This window comes from Brassica oleracea, chromosome C3 (assembly GCF_000695525.1).
Source record: "Brassica oleracea var. oleracea cultivar TO1000 chromosome C3, BOL, whole genome shotgun sequence".
In the NCBI taxonomy this organism is placed as follows: domain Eukaryota; kingdom Viridiplantae; phylum Streptophyta; class Magnoliopsida; order Brassicales; family Brassicaceae; genus Brassica; species Brassica oleracea.
The window spans coordinates 9,949,755-9,966,723 of NC_027750.1; the positions used below are offsets into that span (position 1 = coordinate 9,949,755).

Genomic DNA, 16,969 nt, shown 5'->3' on the forward strand with positions numbered 1-16,969 from the left:
TTTTTTTTTGGGGGGGGGGGGGAGAAGAAAAAGAGATGTGTATAAACATAACAACTACAGAAATTTTCGAAATGATCCTAACGGTTTCTGAGTTTATATATATGAATTAATAATCTTGACAGATTTCTGATAAATACAAAATTGACCCCGGAAGTATAAAATAATAAGATATAACCCTAATACATGATAAAAAAAAAGTAAATTGTTAACGTTGAAATATTGATCTGACGCATCCACCCTCAATCGAAGAAAAAAGGAAATTATGTATGATAATGGACACTTGGGATACAAGTTATCTCATCTTTTCCTTTTTTTTTCGTTTTTCGACGCTCTATATAATATGATTCATTATTCTATCTCTCTCTCTATTTCCATACTTGACTTTGAGAGTGAAACCCTAGCTACACTTTACTTTCCAAATTCAATCTCTTCCACAAATCAACAAAGGAAAGAAACAACAACATGATGAAAACGATGAAGAAAATTGCGACTGCAACAGAGAAGGCTAGGGCTGATGACGACGGTTGCAAGTCTTTTGCGGCGAGGCCTGTCCAGGCGAAGAAGCAATCGGCTCCACCAATGAGACTTTCTCAAAACCCTAAAGCCGTGATTAAGAAACAACTGAAGAAGCCTTGCAAGTCTGTTTCAACAAGGCCTCTAGAGATAACGAAGAAGAAGCAGTCGATTCCGGAAGTTTCTGGAAACCCTAAAGCTGTTCCAGCGGTGAAGAAGAACGATAAGGATACGTTGGAGCTGTTCGAAATAGCCAAGAAATCAGCTGACGTGGCCAACACGAAGGGACTTCTGGCGGCCAAAGCAGAGACATCTATCTGTGTGGATACTCTCTCTTTGCTCATCACTATGCCAATAAGCGCAACAGCTCCTGAAACGAGGAGGATCATGGAGAGGCTTGGTCATCTCACAAGGCACAAAGATCGTAAAATCTGCAATTCTGCATCGGCTCTTTTACAACATTGGAGTCTGAGCATCAGAGATCAACAACACTAAGATGCCCTCTAAAACTCAAAGGACAAAACACACGAAGGAAGTTAGTAGGCTTTGTAATTTTGACAACAACGTCGGTTGTTTTATTATTCTTGGCAAATTTACCACTTTATATTTCAATTGCTCTAAAGCTAACCGTAAAGAATTTGCTTTCACAATCAATGTTTGTGTTGTTATCTGTTTATGCGTATTAATTGAAATTGGATTTTTTTTCAGTTGTAAATCAGTGCATGAGAAAGTTTTGATTTTTATCTGACTTAAAAGTCAAGGGATAATTTTTGAGATGATTGAATGGGTATTCATGTTCGTATATATTTTTAGATTTGATTCCTCCATAAGAATAAAGCAGAGATGTGTATGGAAAATAAACAGAACATAAGGGAACTTGACAAGACACTCTGGCTTGTACGAAGCAATGCCTTTGACAAGAAACTAGTCGACTTCAAGTCGTTGATTGTTATTATTCTTCGATAGATTACACTAATGTTGTCACCCGTTTAAATTTTCATCACTCAAAAAGTAAAATGTTGTGAGTTGTAAATATATAAGGCATATTTTTTTTGCAATCTCTCTGTGTGTTGTTCAAGTTGAAGTGTATTCTTTTATGCGAATACATGACGAAATTGAAGATTGAAATGTAAACTTTGTTTTTAGTAGTAACTGAGAGACATAGACAATAAGTCAATGCTCGAGAAAGATTTCATTGTTTCTTGTCTTTTTCCAAATTTACACATTCTTCTATGGTCCAACAATTGGCAATTGCTTTAAATATTTCCTCTGCTTCTCTGTTCAGCCATACATGAAAGCCATAGTGATACACATCAAGTTATCAACTCATAGCCAGATAAATAGCGATATCTATAACTACTGACTAACTGAAAACGTTGGTTGTTAATCCTGACACAGAATAGTAAGGAATGTTTGAGTTGTGAATAAATTAGTATTTTCTCAGTCTCTCAACTGAACGTTTGTTTGTATGTTTGTTTCATGAGACTAGAGTTTGATATGCGAAGACTGGCGTCTCAGTTATAATCAAAAGATAATACTTGAGAATATCAGTTCCAAATTTTGGAGCAGATTGCTATGTTTAGTAAGTCCGGTTATTATCATGTAAGATTGCTGAACTGATTCAAATCAGTGCTTAGCTGTAACATTTACACTTAATTTAACCTAGTCTGAGGTTATAGTCTTATACTCTTACAAGTTACAGTCTCTGACTCTTATTTTCACTTGATCCATTTTGTTAAAAACAAGAAGCTAACCTTTGCTCAAGTTATTTTAAAATACAACGCCTTCCGTAAGAAACTTTGCTCAAGTTAATTTTAAAAACCCTAGAAACAGTATATAACAAACCTTTACAGAACATCATCAGCCAACCGAGAGGTTACAAAAACTGGTAAGACCTCTTTTTTACATCCCTAACAAAATCACCAACATACTATATATTTACATATTACTTTCTACATTATTCTTATTGTTAAAACTGTCACATCTTGAATCCAGAGACATACACAAGCTAACTGAATCTACTTCCTTGTGCTTATCCGGACCAACGATCTCAACATACCACTTTGGCTTGTATGAGGCAATAACATGACCTATTAACAATCCAAACAACAATCCAGGACCATACGCTATAACCACTGCTTTCCAGTTCAACACTCCTTCCTCTTCTTCTTCCTCCTTAGGCTGTTTTGTTGGTGGCTCAAAGCAACTTCCTTGTAGAGGAAGACCACACAAACCATCATTCCCTTCAAATGATGATTCAGCTTGCCCACTGAACTGTGGTCCTTGTGGTATTTCACCTTTAAGCTGGTTATGAGCCACACTTACGTACGCCAAGAACGATAGGCTCCCGAGTTCTCTAGGAATACTCCCTGATAGCTGATTTCTTGAAAGGTCCAGTGACTCGAGCTCCGAAACATTAGCCAAAGACAGAGGAATATGACCCGTGAAAGCGTTGTTTGATAAGTTAAGCGCAATCAATGCTTTCAAAAGACCAATGGATTCAGGAATCTGTCCTTCAAGTTTGTTTCCGGAGAAATCAATGGTGCTGTAAGAAGTAAGAACATTCCCCTGCTCCATGAATAGACCTTTGTATTGCAAATCCAAAGTATCCACATAGCTATAATAAGCATTCTTGTAGTCTCCCATATAGATTCTCCCATCTTCATTCCTCTTGAGTGATGATGCTTTCCAGTTAACAAAGAAACTTGATGGCAAGCTTCCGGTGAAGCTGTTATCAGATAGTTCAAGTATACGCAGCTCGGGAAACGCAAGAGGACCTTGACTGGGAGGAGAGAGCTGGCCAAAGAATCTGTTTGAGCGGAGAGTGAAGACTTTCAAATTTGGTAGAGCTTTAAGCCAGAAAGGAAACGTGTCTTCGATTCTGTTGTTGTCAACACTTAGAAACTTCAGAAATGAGCAGTTCAAAAGCGATCTTGGGAGCTTTCCGGTTAATCTGTTGAAGCCAACGTCAAGTGTTTGTGTCAAAGCGCCGGTATAGAACTTGTCAGGTATACTTCCTTCCAAGCTGTTCTTTCTGAGATTTACTATCTTTAAGTTACTCAAACATTGAGGTATTGGACCGGTGAAGTTGTTGTAGGATAGATCAAGAACTCTGAGAGAGCTTCTGTTGCAAATTTGGAGAGGTATGTTCCCTGTGAAACTATTGTTCCATGCTGAGAGGTAGATGATATTAAGTGGTGGAGTAGGAAAGTCTCCTGTAATGGAGTTATATGCAATATCTAGTAACTGCACTGATGAGTTTAGTAAAACTTCTGAAGAACCTTCTAACCCGGTGAAAGAGTTGTTGACAAGATTCACTATGCTAAGACGAGGAAACTTCCAGAGCCACTCAGGTACTTTCCCTTTGATTCTATTGTTGGAAATGTCTATATGATGCAAGTTTTTGAGGGTCTTTAACATGTTTGGGAACTCAATAATGCCACATCCTGACAAAACCAAACTCTCTAAACTCAATGGGATGTCGGAATCTGAACTTAAAGGTAACAACCTATTTTTAGAAATATGAAGGATCAACAAAGCTTTGAGAGAGGAGAAGATGTTTAAGTCAATTGGATAACTGATGTTTAGAGACGAAAGCTCGAGGTACTCTAGGTTGATGAGGTTTGAGATAGGCTCTAAGATTTTTCCTTCAAATTGGTTTTCCCCAAGGGACAAGTACACTAGCCTAGATGAAAAGGAAGAGTTGGGAACTTCTATATAACCATTGAGATGATTCTTTCTCAAACTAAGATGAGACAAGAAGGGCAAAGTGAGAAGTAATCAGAAGGTATGGCTCCTGAGAATTGATTATCAGAAAGGTCTAAAACCGAGAGGTTGGTGAGAGTTCTCACAAGTGGGAAGCTACCAGTGAGTTCGTTGTGTGAAAGATTTAAATGGATAAGAGATATTAACTTACTAAATGAGGAAGGGACTTGACCAGTGAAGCTACTAGAGGCAAGAGACAAGACCTCTAATCTGTTGAGATTGCTGAATTCAGATGGCAGTGAAGAGGAAGTGAAGTTGTTATGAGAGAGGTTAAGGTAACGAAGGTGATGCAACTCAAAGAGGCTACTGTTTGGTCTTAGAATCCCAGTGAAGCAGCCACTTGGGAGCTGTAGCTTGGTGACTGTACCAGTGGCGTTATCGCACTGCACTCCGTTTAGATAGTCACTGCGGTTGCAACCGGGGGAATCAAACTCGTTCTTGAATTTCATTAGAGCTTGGACCTGGTCGGGACGACAAGTAAGAGCATGGATCATCAAGAAGCTTGAAGTGAACAAGAGTAGAGAGATAAAACGTAAACACAGACGCGATCGTGGCATCGTGTTGGTGATTGAAAGAGTTTTTGAGGAAATGATTAAACCAAAAAAGACATGTAAAAGACTTCTTATATGGGTTTCAACAACAGATAACTGAAAACATTTTCGTACTAATAAATGTGTGCGGGGGTCTAAATGCACGTGGTATGTCTACGAGTCATAAAGTTGATGAAGTAAATCCCACGTGGACATCTCTATGACTCTTGTCTAGACATAAATAAGATTCAATCTTCACCTGACATTTGACTTTTGAGTTTTGACTTTGGAGTTAAAGAGAGTTGAATCACCAGTAGTACGTTCACACAAACTTAGCTACCAGACAAATCAGCATACGCACATGGGATCAAATAATACGTTATTAATCTGATGATGACAACCAAAATATAAGTGGGCCTTCATCTTAGATTGGAGTTTCGTTTCGCAGGATGATGAAATATCACGTTTATGAGTTTCGTTTCTGTTATGTTATTTTCAACTGTTGTCTTTACGAAAGAAGTTTGGGAGATCAGAGATGGCTTATATCCTGTGCTTGTATATATCTGGAGAAAACCTCCACATAATGCTCTAAAAATACAATGTATCCTCATGGATACATGCACATCGAAGTTTTTGGGTCTCATGGATCCTAATAATAGACTCTCCAGGAATGACAAATTTTCTACAGTCTCAGAATATATTTACGGTACTTCCAGGGATAACAATGTAACATCCCGAATTGTGATATGTGAAAAGGGTTAAGAGAATTGATTTGGCTACCTATGTTTCCAAAGTTAACTTACCTTTTTCGGAGCACATCCTGAAAGAATTCCAGAGTTAAGCGTGCTTCAGCTGGAGTAGTGGAAGGATGGTGACCTATCGGAAAGTGATTCGCGATAGCGTGCGAGTGATGCCAAAGCATGAAAAAAGGTCGGGTGGTGATTGCAGGGTCAATAAACAATGATTTCGAGTCTTCAGAAATTAACAGACCGACCGTCGGATGGGATGGGGCCCACGGGCCGAGAGAGCGGCGTGGTGGCCCATTAGCCGTGGGCGGTCGGGGCTTTATAAGTGGTATCAGAGCTGGTTAGCCATCTCAGTTCTGACCTGAGAGGCGTCTTGAGACCTGTCGTAGAGCGCAACGAGGACGTTGCGTTCTTTGAGAGGGGTGAATTGTAACATCCTGAGTTGTGATATGTGAAAAGACTTAAGAGAATTGATTTGACTACCTATGTCACCAAAGTTGACTTACCTTTTCCGGAGTACATCCTGAAAGAACTCCAGAGTTAAGCGTGTTTTAGCTGGAGTAGTGGAAGGATGGGTGACCTATCGGGAAGTGATTCGCGATAGCGTGCGAGTGAGGCCAAAGCATGGGAAAATGTCGGGTGGTGATTGCAGGGTCAATAAACAATGATTTCGAGCCTTCAGAAATTAACAGACCGACCGTCGGATGGGATGGGGCCCACGGGCCGAGAGAGCGGACGTGGTGGCCCATTAGCCGTGGGCGGTCGGGGCGTTATAGACAAGTTCTATGGAGATTCTCAAAAACTAGCATCACAAGTCACTTTCTTAACAATCTGCATTCAGCAGCCAAAACAGAGATCTCAATTAAAACCTCATTCTTATATCAGATATCAACATACTATATTTACGTACCAGTTTCTGGTTCTACATTATTCTGGTGAATATTATTAAGACTGTCGCATTTTGAATTCATAGACATAAACAATTTAAATGGATTTACTTGCGCTTATCCGCACCAACCAAAATACCACTTTAGCTTGTATGTGGCAATAACATGAGACATTACTAATCCAAACAACAATCCAGGACCATACCCTATAACCACTGCTTTACAGTTTAGCACTCCTTCCTCTTCTTCTTCTTCGTCTTTTTCCTTAGGTTGTTCTGTTGGTGGCGCAAAGCAACTTTTTGGGAGAGGAAGACCACATAAACCTTCGTTCCCTTCAAATGATGATTCAGCCTGCCCACTAAACTGTGGCCCTTGTGGTACTTCACCTTTCAGCTGGTTATGAGCCACACTCACATACGACAAAAACGAGAGCCTCCCAAGTTCCCTAGGAATAGTCCCAGAGAGTTGGTTTCTTGACAGGTCTAGCGACTCGAGCTCAGTAACATTTGCCAAAGATAGAGGAATATGGCCTGTGAAGGCGTTGTTCGATAAGTTGAGCGCAATCAATGCCTTCAAGAGACCAATGGACTCAGGAATCTGTCCTTCAAGTTTGTTTCCGGAGAAATCAATAGTGCTGTAGGAGGTAAGGACCTTCCCTTGCTCCATGAATAGACCTTTATATTGCAAATCCATAGTATCTTCATATCCAAAGTAAGCATGCTTGTAGTCTCCCATGTAAATACGCCCATCTTCATCTGTCTTGAACAATGATGATTTCCAGTTAACAAAGTAACTTGGTGACAAGCTCCCTGTAAATCTATTATCCGATAGTTCAAGTATACGCAGCTCGGGGAACGCGAGAGGGGCTTGATCAGGAGGAGAGAGCTGGCCGAAGAATCTGTTTGAGCGGAGAGTGAAGACTTGCAAGTTTGGTAGAGCCTTGAGCCAGAAAGGAAACGTGTCTTCGATTCTGTTGTTGTCAACACTTAGAAACCTCAAAAATGAGCAGTTTCTAAGCGATCTTGGGAGCTTCCCGGTTAGTCTATTGAAGCCAACGTCAAGGGTTTGTGTCAAAGCGCCGCTATAGAACTCGTCAGGTATACTTCCTTCCAAGTTGTTCTTCCTGAGATTCACTATCCGTAATTTACTCAAACATTGAGGTATTGGACCGGTGAATTTGTTGTAGGATAGATCGAAAACAACGAGAGAGCTTCTGTTGCAAATCTGGAGAGGTATGTTCCCTGTGAAACTGTTGTTCCATGCTGACAAGTAGATGATATTTGTTGGTGGAATAGGGAATTCTCCTGTCATGGAGTTGTATGCAATATCCAGTAACTGCACTGATGAATTAACGAAAACCTCTGAAGAACCTTCCAAACCGGTGAAAAGGTTGTTAACAAGATTCAATATGGTAAGACGAGGAAGCTTCCATAGCCACTCAGGGACTTTCCCTTTGATTTTGTTGCTGGAAAGGTCTATATACTGCAAGTTTTGAAGGGTCTTTATGATGGTTGGGAACTCGGAAATGCCACATCCTCGCATGACCAAGCTTTCTAAGTGCAATGAGATATCCGAAGAATTTAGACTGGATGATAATAAACTATTTCTAGAGACATAAAGCACCAACAAAGATTTTAGTGGAGAGAAGATGTGTAAGTCAATTGGGTAGGTTGTGTTTAGGGAAGAAACGTCAAGATGGTTGAGGTTGATGAGCTTTGAGATAGGCTTAAGGATTTGCCCTTTGAATTTGTTTTGGCCAAGGGATAAAAACACTAGCCTAGATGAAGGAGGAGAGTTTGGAACTTTTATTGTACCAGTGAGACTGTTCTTTTTCAAATCAAGATGAGTCAAGAAGGGCATAGTGAATAGTATATCAGAAGGTATGGCTCCTGAGAATTTATTAAAAGAAAGGTCTAGAAACGAGAGCTTTGTTAGATTCCTCACAAGTGGGAAACTTCCAGTGAACTCGTTATGGGAAATGTTTAAATGGGTAAGATGGATTAGGTTACTAATAGAGGAAGGAACTTGACCAATGAAGCCATTAAAGGAAAGAGACAAAACCTCTAGTCTGTTGAGATTGCTGAACTCAGAAGGGAGTGAAGAAGAAGTGAAGTTGTTGTGAGAGAGATTGAGGTAACGAAGATGGTTAAATCCAAAGAGGCTACTATTTGGCTTGAGGATTCCAGTAAAGCAACCACTTGGGAGTTGTAGCTTTGTGACTGCACCAGTGGCGTTATCGCACCTGACTCCGTTGAGATAGTCACTGCGGTTGCAACCGTTGGACTCAAACTCGTTCTTGAATTGCATTAGAGCTTGGATCTGGTCAGGACGACAAACAAGAGCGTTCATCATTAAGACGTGTGAAGCGAAGAGTAAGAATATAGAGACAAAACACGAATGTAGACGCGATAGCGACATGGTGTTTGTGTTTGAAAAAGTTGATGAAATGATAGATGTACTGGAGATGATCTATAAGACTTGATATATATATATATGCATGTTCTTAAAGCCGCCATCGCATTGTATAGTATTAATCCTGAGCAATAATTACAAATGTATGGGTCTTAAAGCCACCAAAAAAAAGTCAACCAATCAGACAGTTGACCTTTTCTTTTGGGCATCAAGAGTTGACCTTTTTTGAAAATTGGATTTTATCAGTTTGAATTATGCAAATGCACTTTCACACTTTAAAATATGTATTTATATGCTGTTTAGTATTTATTGAATACTCTGTACCCAAATAATTTGTAATTTTTTTTTTCAAATGATTGGTTTATAAGTATATGAAATGATATTATTAGAGAATGTATTTATCAATCTTTTTTTTCTTATAAGTAAGATAATATACATAACGAAAGACAAGTATTTATCTTGGAGAATTTTCTGGTATCATATTTAAAAGTTTGTTACGTGACATCAGCGCCGTCTTAAAAAAATTAATGACCTTAGGCGGAATATAAAATAAAGATCCTTTTATAATTTTTTTTCTCAATTTTTATTTATTGCATTTCCTTAAATTAAAACAAAAAAAAGTATGGTATTCAAAGAAAAAAATTAAAAATGATTTTTTGCGTGCAAATTGGATTTTGTTAATGGAAAATTGAGAATGGTGCATGATAGATTTCTTTTGTTCTTATGTATTTAAACTAGGTTTAGTTAATCAAGGACCTTTTTATTATAATTTCACCAACTAATTAATATTTAACAAATAAATATAATTTTTCTAATTAGTAAAATAAAATTAAAATTTTTTTGGACCTATGGACCCATGGAAATTGACTATGTTGCCATGAGTTAGAGCCGGCACTGCGTGACATAAAAGCATCTCCAAAAAGACTCTATATTTTGAAGTTTCTAGAACTCTATATTTGAAGTTTCAAAATGTTTTTCTCTAAAAGGAAAACTTCAAATTAAGCTTCAAAATTATTTGTATTTTGCACTATTGTCCTTATATTTGTCATGGTTAATATAAATTCATAACTTTTATAAATAACAAACATATATATATATATATATATATATATATAAATATTACAACAATATTAATTAATAAAATCTTATACTAAAATATAAAATTATAAACACAAATACATAGTTAAATAAATATTAAATTACAAGTAAAATACCATATTCCTGTTGTTTAATTATATTTCTAAAATATTTAAATTATATTTTAAAATTTTCAAAATATTAAACTACAAGCAAATATTAAGTTTCTTTTGTAATATTTGTGTTGTCTAATTCTAGTTTTAAAATATTATAAACTTTATTTTAAAAAATTTGTTTAATTTATGTGTAAAAATAAATTTATAAACTAATTTCAAATATTTATGAAATATAAAAATTTAAGGATTTAAATGATAAACACAAAAATATTTAAGAATTATTAATGTGATTTGTAATTGTAAGGACCAAAATGCAAATAAAAAAGTTAAACTTCAAATTTAAAGTTTTGAGTTGTGAGACTTTATATTTTATGTGTAAAAAGTTAAATTATAAAAATTAATTTGAAATGTATATGAAATATAAATTTTTTAAAGATTAAAATGATAAACAAGAAAATATTTAAGAATTATAAATATGATTTGTAATTGTAAAGACCAAAATAAAAATAAATAAATGACATGGCAAATTGAGGAGATGAAGGCTAACGAGAGAATTTTTCTTTAAAAAAAACCCGCTCTGCAAAGCAGGCTATTTTTTGAAAACCACCACCAAACTCATTTCTACACCGGAGGTCCACGTTTCCGGCGGCTTCGACCGTCGGAGTTTCCTGTTTTTTCTTTTTAGTTATTGTTACTTTAGTAATCTAACCAATTCATGATGAATTGGACATCAAGTTTTTCGATTTGGAGAAAACCAAATCGCGTTTTGTTGTCACCCCACCACTTGCGATCACCCGGATTTAGTCAGCGGCGAATATCACCTATGATATTTTTCGGAGATATATCATAACTTACGCGTTTTCGTCGAGCGTTGGGTGTGCGTCTCTTCTCCCAACGGGAGTATCATTCTCCGGTGTTGGAATTCCTAGTCTTATGGAGTTACAGTATCGATGGCCTTTCCTTGCACTCGTTGCAAGTTGATATAATCATTCGAGGATCTTGCCTTGTGCAAATAAGGAATCGACAAAAAATACCTCCATGGCCAGGAGATTTCAAGAGATGGATGCGTGTCAAACATGAAGAGTTGGAAACATGGTGTATAGTCATTGGGTTATACTTTTGGTGGTTCATGTCGTACAGACAATTACTACTCATCTTGTTTATTCTAAAAGCTTTCCTTCATGATCCAGTGGTGTTGATGATTAAGAATAAAATACAGAGGAGTGAATGGGGAAGTGTACGATTTAAAACAAGGAGTCTGAAGATATCTCAACAACAAAACGGTTTGAAGTTATTGCTTTATTGGTCTCAAAGCAAAAGAATATCAACGCCATGGACATGTATAATTAAACATGTTATCTCCTGTAGCGGGAGTGTTAGGGACGGATTGCGATGTATCAGATGGATCGTATCCAATGATCTTTTTAGAGAAAGAAAACATTTACTCACAAGAATTGAGAGCCAAAAGAAAGATCTTTAAGACCAAGAACAAAGTGAAAGAAATCTAGCGAATCAACCTATCCTACGAATGCGTTAGGAAGCATCGTGTTAATGTAATATGTTACATTGATTTGAAATTAATAAAGGTAAAGATGTTACAAAAAAGGAAGGCTAACGAAGTAACGAGAGAAAACATTGGGCCTTAATATTAGTAACATATACAATGGGCTGAAGTAAGTATTAGCCTCTGTTGAACCCATGTTAAAAACTCAGGAGAAACTTTGGTAGTGAACACGACGACGTATCGAAAGTGAGTGTGTGTTGTTCTGCAGATCAAAGCCCTTGATTTCGCCATAGCAGTCATTTTATATCGAATCGAGAAGAAGAAGGACGACCCCGATCTGAGAAATTCGCCGGAGCTACTTTTATTCTTCGATCAATGGCAATGGCTGTATTCCGTCGCGAAGGGAGGCGTCTCCTCCCTTCAATCGCCGCTCGCCCAATTGCTCCCATCCGATCTCCTCTCTCTTCTGACCAGTGAGATATCTTCCCTCCTTTCCTTCTTCTCCTCGTCTCTATTGATACTCGTTAGAATACCAAAATCGCTTCGTTTGATTTGACTCTTTGATGTTTGATGTGTGCTCATTAGGGTTAGCATTTTGTATTTTCCAATTTACGAGAAATAATCGAATTATTCACTTTGCTTATTGGAGGTTCTACCAAATGTTCTGTTTAAAGCAAGCAAAGCTCATATCTTTTGAATCTGTCGCAGTATTAATTCAGTTTTCCTTGTGGGAGAAAGTAAAGTTGTTTGCTTTTTTGGCGTTTCATTGATACAAATTTACTTTTGTGTGCTCGTGATAATGAATGATGAGGAGGAGGATTAACCTCCATTTGTTTTGTAGGGAGGAAGGACCTCTTGGAGTTCGTTCTATCTCAACTCAAGTTGGTAAGTCTCTCAGTTCACCATTCGAAATTGCTTTTAGCTAAGTTACGAGTGTGTTATGTTCTACTTCTAATATCCCATGTATCGTTTTAATTGTTGTCTACTCTCTGTCAGTGCGTAACCGCATGAAGAGTGTGAAGAACATCCAAAAGATCACAAAGGCCATGAAGATGGTTGCTGCTTCTAAGCTTAGAGCTGTTCAAGGACGAGCTGAGAACTCCCGTGGGCTTTGGCAGCCTTTTACTGCTCTTCTTGGAGATAATCCCAGTATGCTCCGAGTAGTTTATATTATTCAATTTTTACTAGTGTTGATGATGACGAACAGTCTTATACTCTTAACTCTCCTCTTAGATATCCAACTCTTGCTATATCTATATTCTTTGGTTCTGTGTTGATTCCTAGCGTTTACTTGATGGGAAAAAACAGGCATTGATGTGAAGAAGAGTGTGGTGGTCACTCTCTCTTCTGACAAGGGTCTCTGTGGTGGAATTAACTCCACTGTTGTTAAAGTGAGCAGGGCTCTGTACAAATTGAATGCTGGTATGTTTTGATAGCATTATCGATGGTTTCATGGTTTTGTTTACCTTAATTACCATACCTGATTTGATTCTTTTTCAGGTCCTGAAAAGGACGTGAAGTTTGTTATTGTCGGAGAGAAAGCAAAGGCTATAATGTTCCGTGACTCCAAGAACGACATTTCCCTTACTGTTACAGAGCTGAATAAGAATCCACTCAATTATGCTCAGGTTGGTCATAGTTATTGATAGTTAGGAGCATTACTTGCTCTCCTCAGTTCCTTCAGCCTCGAGCTATGTAGTCTTTACTTTAATGTTTCTTACGTTTACTTGCTGCATCAGGTCTCAGTTTTAGCTGATGACATCCTGAAGAACGTTGAGTTCGATGCTTTGCGCATTGTTTACAACAAGTTCCATTCCGTTGTCGCATTTCTACCGACTGTGGCCACTGTTTTGTCACCTGAGGTAAGTCACAAGTGTCAAATGTCTCAAGACTACAATTAGTGCTTAGTTTCACTTTCTGCTTTTACTATAAACTTATTATATATTTATTTGTGTTTCTACGTTGATAGATTATTGAGAAGGAGTCTGAAGTTGGAGGAAAACTCGGTGAGCTCGACTCATACGAGATTGAAGGTGGTGAAACAAAGGGTGAAATTCTGCAGAATCTGGCCGAGTTTCAGTTCTCTTGTGTAAGTAACCAAGAACATATAAACTTGAGTTATGGTGTTTAAACATATAAGGATTAGTTTCAGTGGTTTTCATAAACTTTTGTTTTAGGTAATGTTCAATGCGGTGCTGGAGAATGCATGTAGTGAGATGGGAGCTAGGATGTCTGCTATGGACAGCTCAAGCAGAAACGCAGGAGAAATGCTTGACCGTCTCACCCTCACTTACAACAGGACTCGTCAAGCTTCTATCACAACCGAGCTTATCGAGATTATCTCTGGAGCTTCTGCACTTGAAGCCGCTAAATAAGCACATCCTTGTTTGCGTTAACTTGGCTTTTGATATATTATTCATCCACCGTGGAGGAGACACTGTGTTTTGAACTCTTTAAGGGCCACTGAATCAATTTCCTTTGCTGGCTTCTTGTTGAGGCAACCAGTCTTTGCTCAAAGATTTTTTTCATAATAAATATCCCTGTAATTTCCAGCAGGATTATGAATAATTGCATTCACATTTTGTTCTGGATTCAGATACTCTTTCCCAAGAATCCGCAGTGTTGTTTTGTTCAAATAACTTATATAAATACTCTGCTTTCCTAATAGCTTTGTAACAAAACCAATTCTGAAGACAGAGACTAAGGGCTACAAACCTCTCCAATCCAATGCATATGTCGTCGTGCTAAACATCTGAGAGTCTCAAGATCCCAAGAGTCTTCATACAACATTGTAAACGCCACTACCCAGCCGGCAAGACTTAAATGACATGCGGTGAAAATCTAACAATCAGATGAGAGAAAACTTAATTTCCTAAACGGCCAAACCATATTTACCTTTGCGTTTTCTCTCCGTAATCTTACTATGTTGTGTATCTGCTTCAAGCTTTTGTAATTGGTCTTGCTGCTTGCACTGGTAACCATATCGAAGTCCTTGCAGTCTGGTACGATAATGATAGGTACCGAAAGGCATATTACCGTAAGAGGAGGGGTAAAGAAGCAAAGGAAGAGAGTGAGGAAGTAACAGAAGAGGAGGGAACAGAAGAAGAATAAAAGAAACCTTTGGATTGAAAGAGAGTATTTGCAGTTATTCATTTCATACCGTTAGACGATATTAAATAAGGAGTATAGTGTCCATTGGAAAGGTATGCTTTTGTATGTGATTGTAGAGAGACGATATGAGTCCTCTGTTTCCAGTCGCTATGAGACTGTCGATGATGATGAACTCGTGATGAGAGTGATTCATTGTTGAGATACAAAGCTGTAAACACTTCTTCATTCTTATTCAATACACGAGTTTGGGATTTACAAGTAATAGATAACTTCAGTCTATCATTGGTGCGGTGAAACTTGATCGAGCTCACGTGTAACGGCATTGATGGAAGATACGAGGATCGGAGTTGAATCGGAGGCGACGACGACCTTCGGGATGCAGAAAGAGACGGTTTGGCGATGAATGGAAGATGAAATCGAGTATATGCGAATCGGTTGCGATAAGCTTGCGCGAGCTGACAAAGCTACTTCGGAGCGTCTGGGATCGTTGTAGAATCAAATCGCGACGATGGGATCGGAATCAGCGGTCAGATTGGGAGCATTGGAGAGTCAGATGTCCTCGATAACGGCCACACTAGCTCGAATCGAAGCTAGTTCTGTGATCAATCAACGGCCTGGCAAAGGGATTGCGTCTTCTTCAACGGATCATCATGATCAGGTACCAATCGCAACTTCAGATCTGGATCAAACTCATTTAGGTTATCGGGGAATCCACAATGCGTTAACAAATCGAGATAAGATGTTGAGAAAAGTGGATATGCCTGTGTTTGCTGGTCCTTTGCCATTTGATTGGATTTCCAGGGTGGAGAGGTTCTTCAGAATTGGTAACTATGACGAAGAGGATAAATTACAGTTGGTATCATTGAGCTTGGAGGGATCCGTTCTCAATTGGTTTAACGGAAAAATGCTCAGTGATCCATTTCTGAGTTGGACTCAATTTACAGAGAGGATGTTAGAAAGATTTGCTGGTCCAATTGATAATGATCCTGCAGCGAGATTGTTCTGTCTACAACAAGAAGGCGACATTGTAGACTATGTCAACGAGTTTGAGGCTCTGAGAAATCAAGTAACAGGAATTGATGAGAAAAATTTGATAAAAGTTTTCTTCAATGGATTGAAACCAGAGATGAAGGAGGTAATCAGAATGAAGGATCCAGTGGGTTTAACGAATCATAAACTAGCAGTGTTGAAGATGCAGAAAACTACTTTCTGCAAGGTGATTGGATCAGCGGCAGGAGGTGACATTCAAAAAGCATATCAGCGCCAATCTCATAATGTTAAAACTGCAAGTTTCACTCCAAAGCAAAGCGGCGATCAACCACGGCTAGAAGCTGGAGCTAACAAAGAAAATTTACCACCACAACGAAACACATTGAGACCAAGGCAACAATATTCAGATGCAGAACTTGACCGTATGAGAAAAGAGAAGATCTGTTTCAAATGCAAAGCTCCTTGGTCTCCAGCTCACAGAATGGAATATCCAAATAGAACGCTAAGAGTACTTACAGTGATCAACGGATTAGAGCTTGAGGTTCTTGACTCAAACGAAGAGGAAGATCAACAAGAACAACATAATCCGCAAGTACTACACACGTTATCACTGAATTCTTATTTGGGCATTGACTCTCCGAAGACTACGAAGATGAGAGGTTTTATAAATAACAGAGAGGTGATTGTCATGCTTGATAGCGGAGCATCACACAACTTCATCTCACCTGAGATTGTGGACAAGTTACGACTGAAAGTTTATGCTGACAGTAGCTTGGACGTGTTGTTGGGTAATGGAGTGACTGTGAATGCAATGGGAGTATGCAGATCAGTTTCATTCCAACTAAATCAAACCAACTTCACAAGTGACTTCATCTCTCTTGAACTGGGGAATGTAGATGTGATACTTGGTATTCAATGGCTTGAAACCTTAGGCATTTGCGAAGTGGACTGGAAGGAGCAGGTCCTTTCGTTTGTCTATGAAGGAAACAAAGTGACCTTGTTAGGCGAGAAAGAGCTACACGGCACTAAGTTCTCTTTCAAGTCATTGAAACCGGTCTATACAAGCTGCAAGATAGGAAGAGAAGTGCTTCTTGCTTCTTCTATAGCAACATCTCCATTTCCAGAAGTTCGTTTGCAATTCTCCCAAATACTCCAGGAGTTTGTTGATGTGTTCGCAGTACCAACTGCCTTACCACCATTTCGTGGACAAGAACACGCAATCAACTTACAACCAGGAGTATCTTCAGTATCTGTTCGACCTTATCGGTATCCTCATGCCAGCAAGGTGGCTATGGAACAGATGGTGAATGATATGTTA

General features: G+C 38.4%; 3 protein-coding genes and 1 pseudogene across 3 annotated transcripts; 2 read left to right on the top strand and 2 right to left on the bottom strand.

Moving 5' to 3' along the window:
- Window positions 1-420: 420 nt before the first annotated feature.
- Window positions 421-1,021, top strand: LOC106334173. Its single transcript, XM_013772501.1, has one exon. It carries the CDS (start codon window positions 463-465, stop codon window positions 1,006-1,008), a length of 546 nt encoding a protein of 181 aa, XP_013627955.1. The 5' UTR covers window positions 421-462; the 3' UTR covers window positions 1,009-1,021.
- A 1,430-nt stretch (window positions 1,022-2,451) lies between these two features.
- LOC106333328 lies at window positions 2,452-4,835 on the bottom strand (annotated as a pseudogene).
- Window positions 4,836-6,558: 1,723 nt separating this feature from the next.
- LOC106333630 (receptor-like protein 12) lies at window positions 6,559-8,856 on the bottom strand. Its single transcript, XM_013772054.1, has one exon. It carries the CDS (start codon window positions 8,791-8,793, stop codon window positions 6,559-6,561), a length of 2,235 nt encoding a protein of 744 aa, XP_013627508.1. The 5' UTR covers window positions 8,794-8,856.
- Window positions 8,857-11,771: 2,915 nt separating this feature from the next.
- On the top strand, window positions 11,772-14,163 carry LOC106328221 (ATP synthase subunit gamma, mitochondrial). The gene is made up of 8 exons (XM_013766618.1): window positions 11,772-12,023; window positions 12,392-12,435; window positions 12,547-12,699; window positions 12,859-12,972; window positions 13,051-13,178; window positions 13,290-13,412; window positions 13,520-13,639; window positions 13,728-14,163. The coding sequence occupies exons 1-8, from the start codon at window positions 11,926-11,928 to the stop codon at window positions 13,923-13,925; spliced, it is 978 nt and encodes a 325-aa protein (XP_013622072.1). The 5' UTR covers window positions 11,772-11,925; the 3' UTR covers window positions 13,926-14,163.
- The last annotated feature ends 2,806 nt before the right edge of the window (window positions 14,164-16,969 follow it).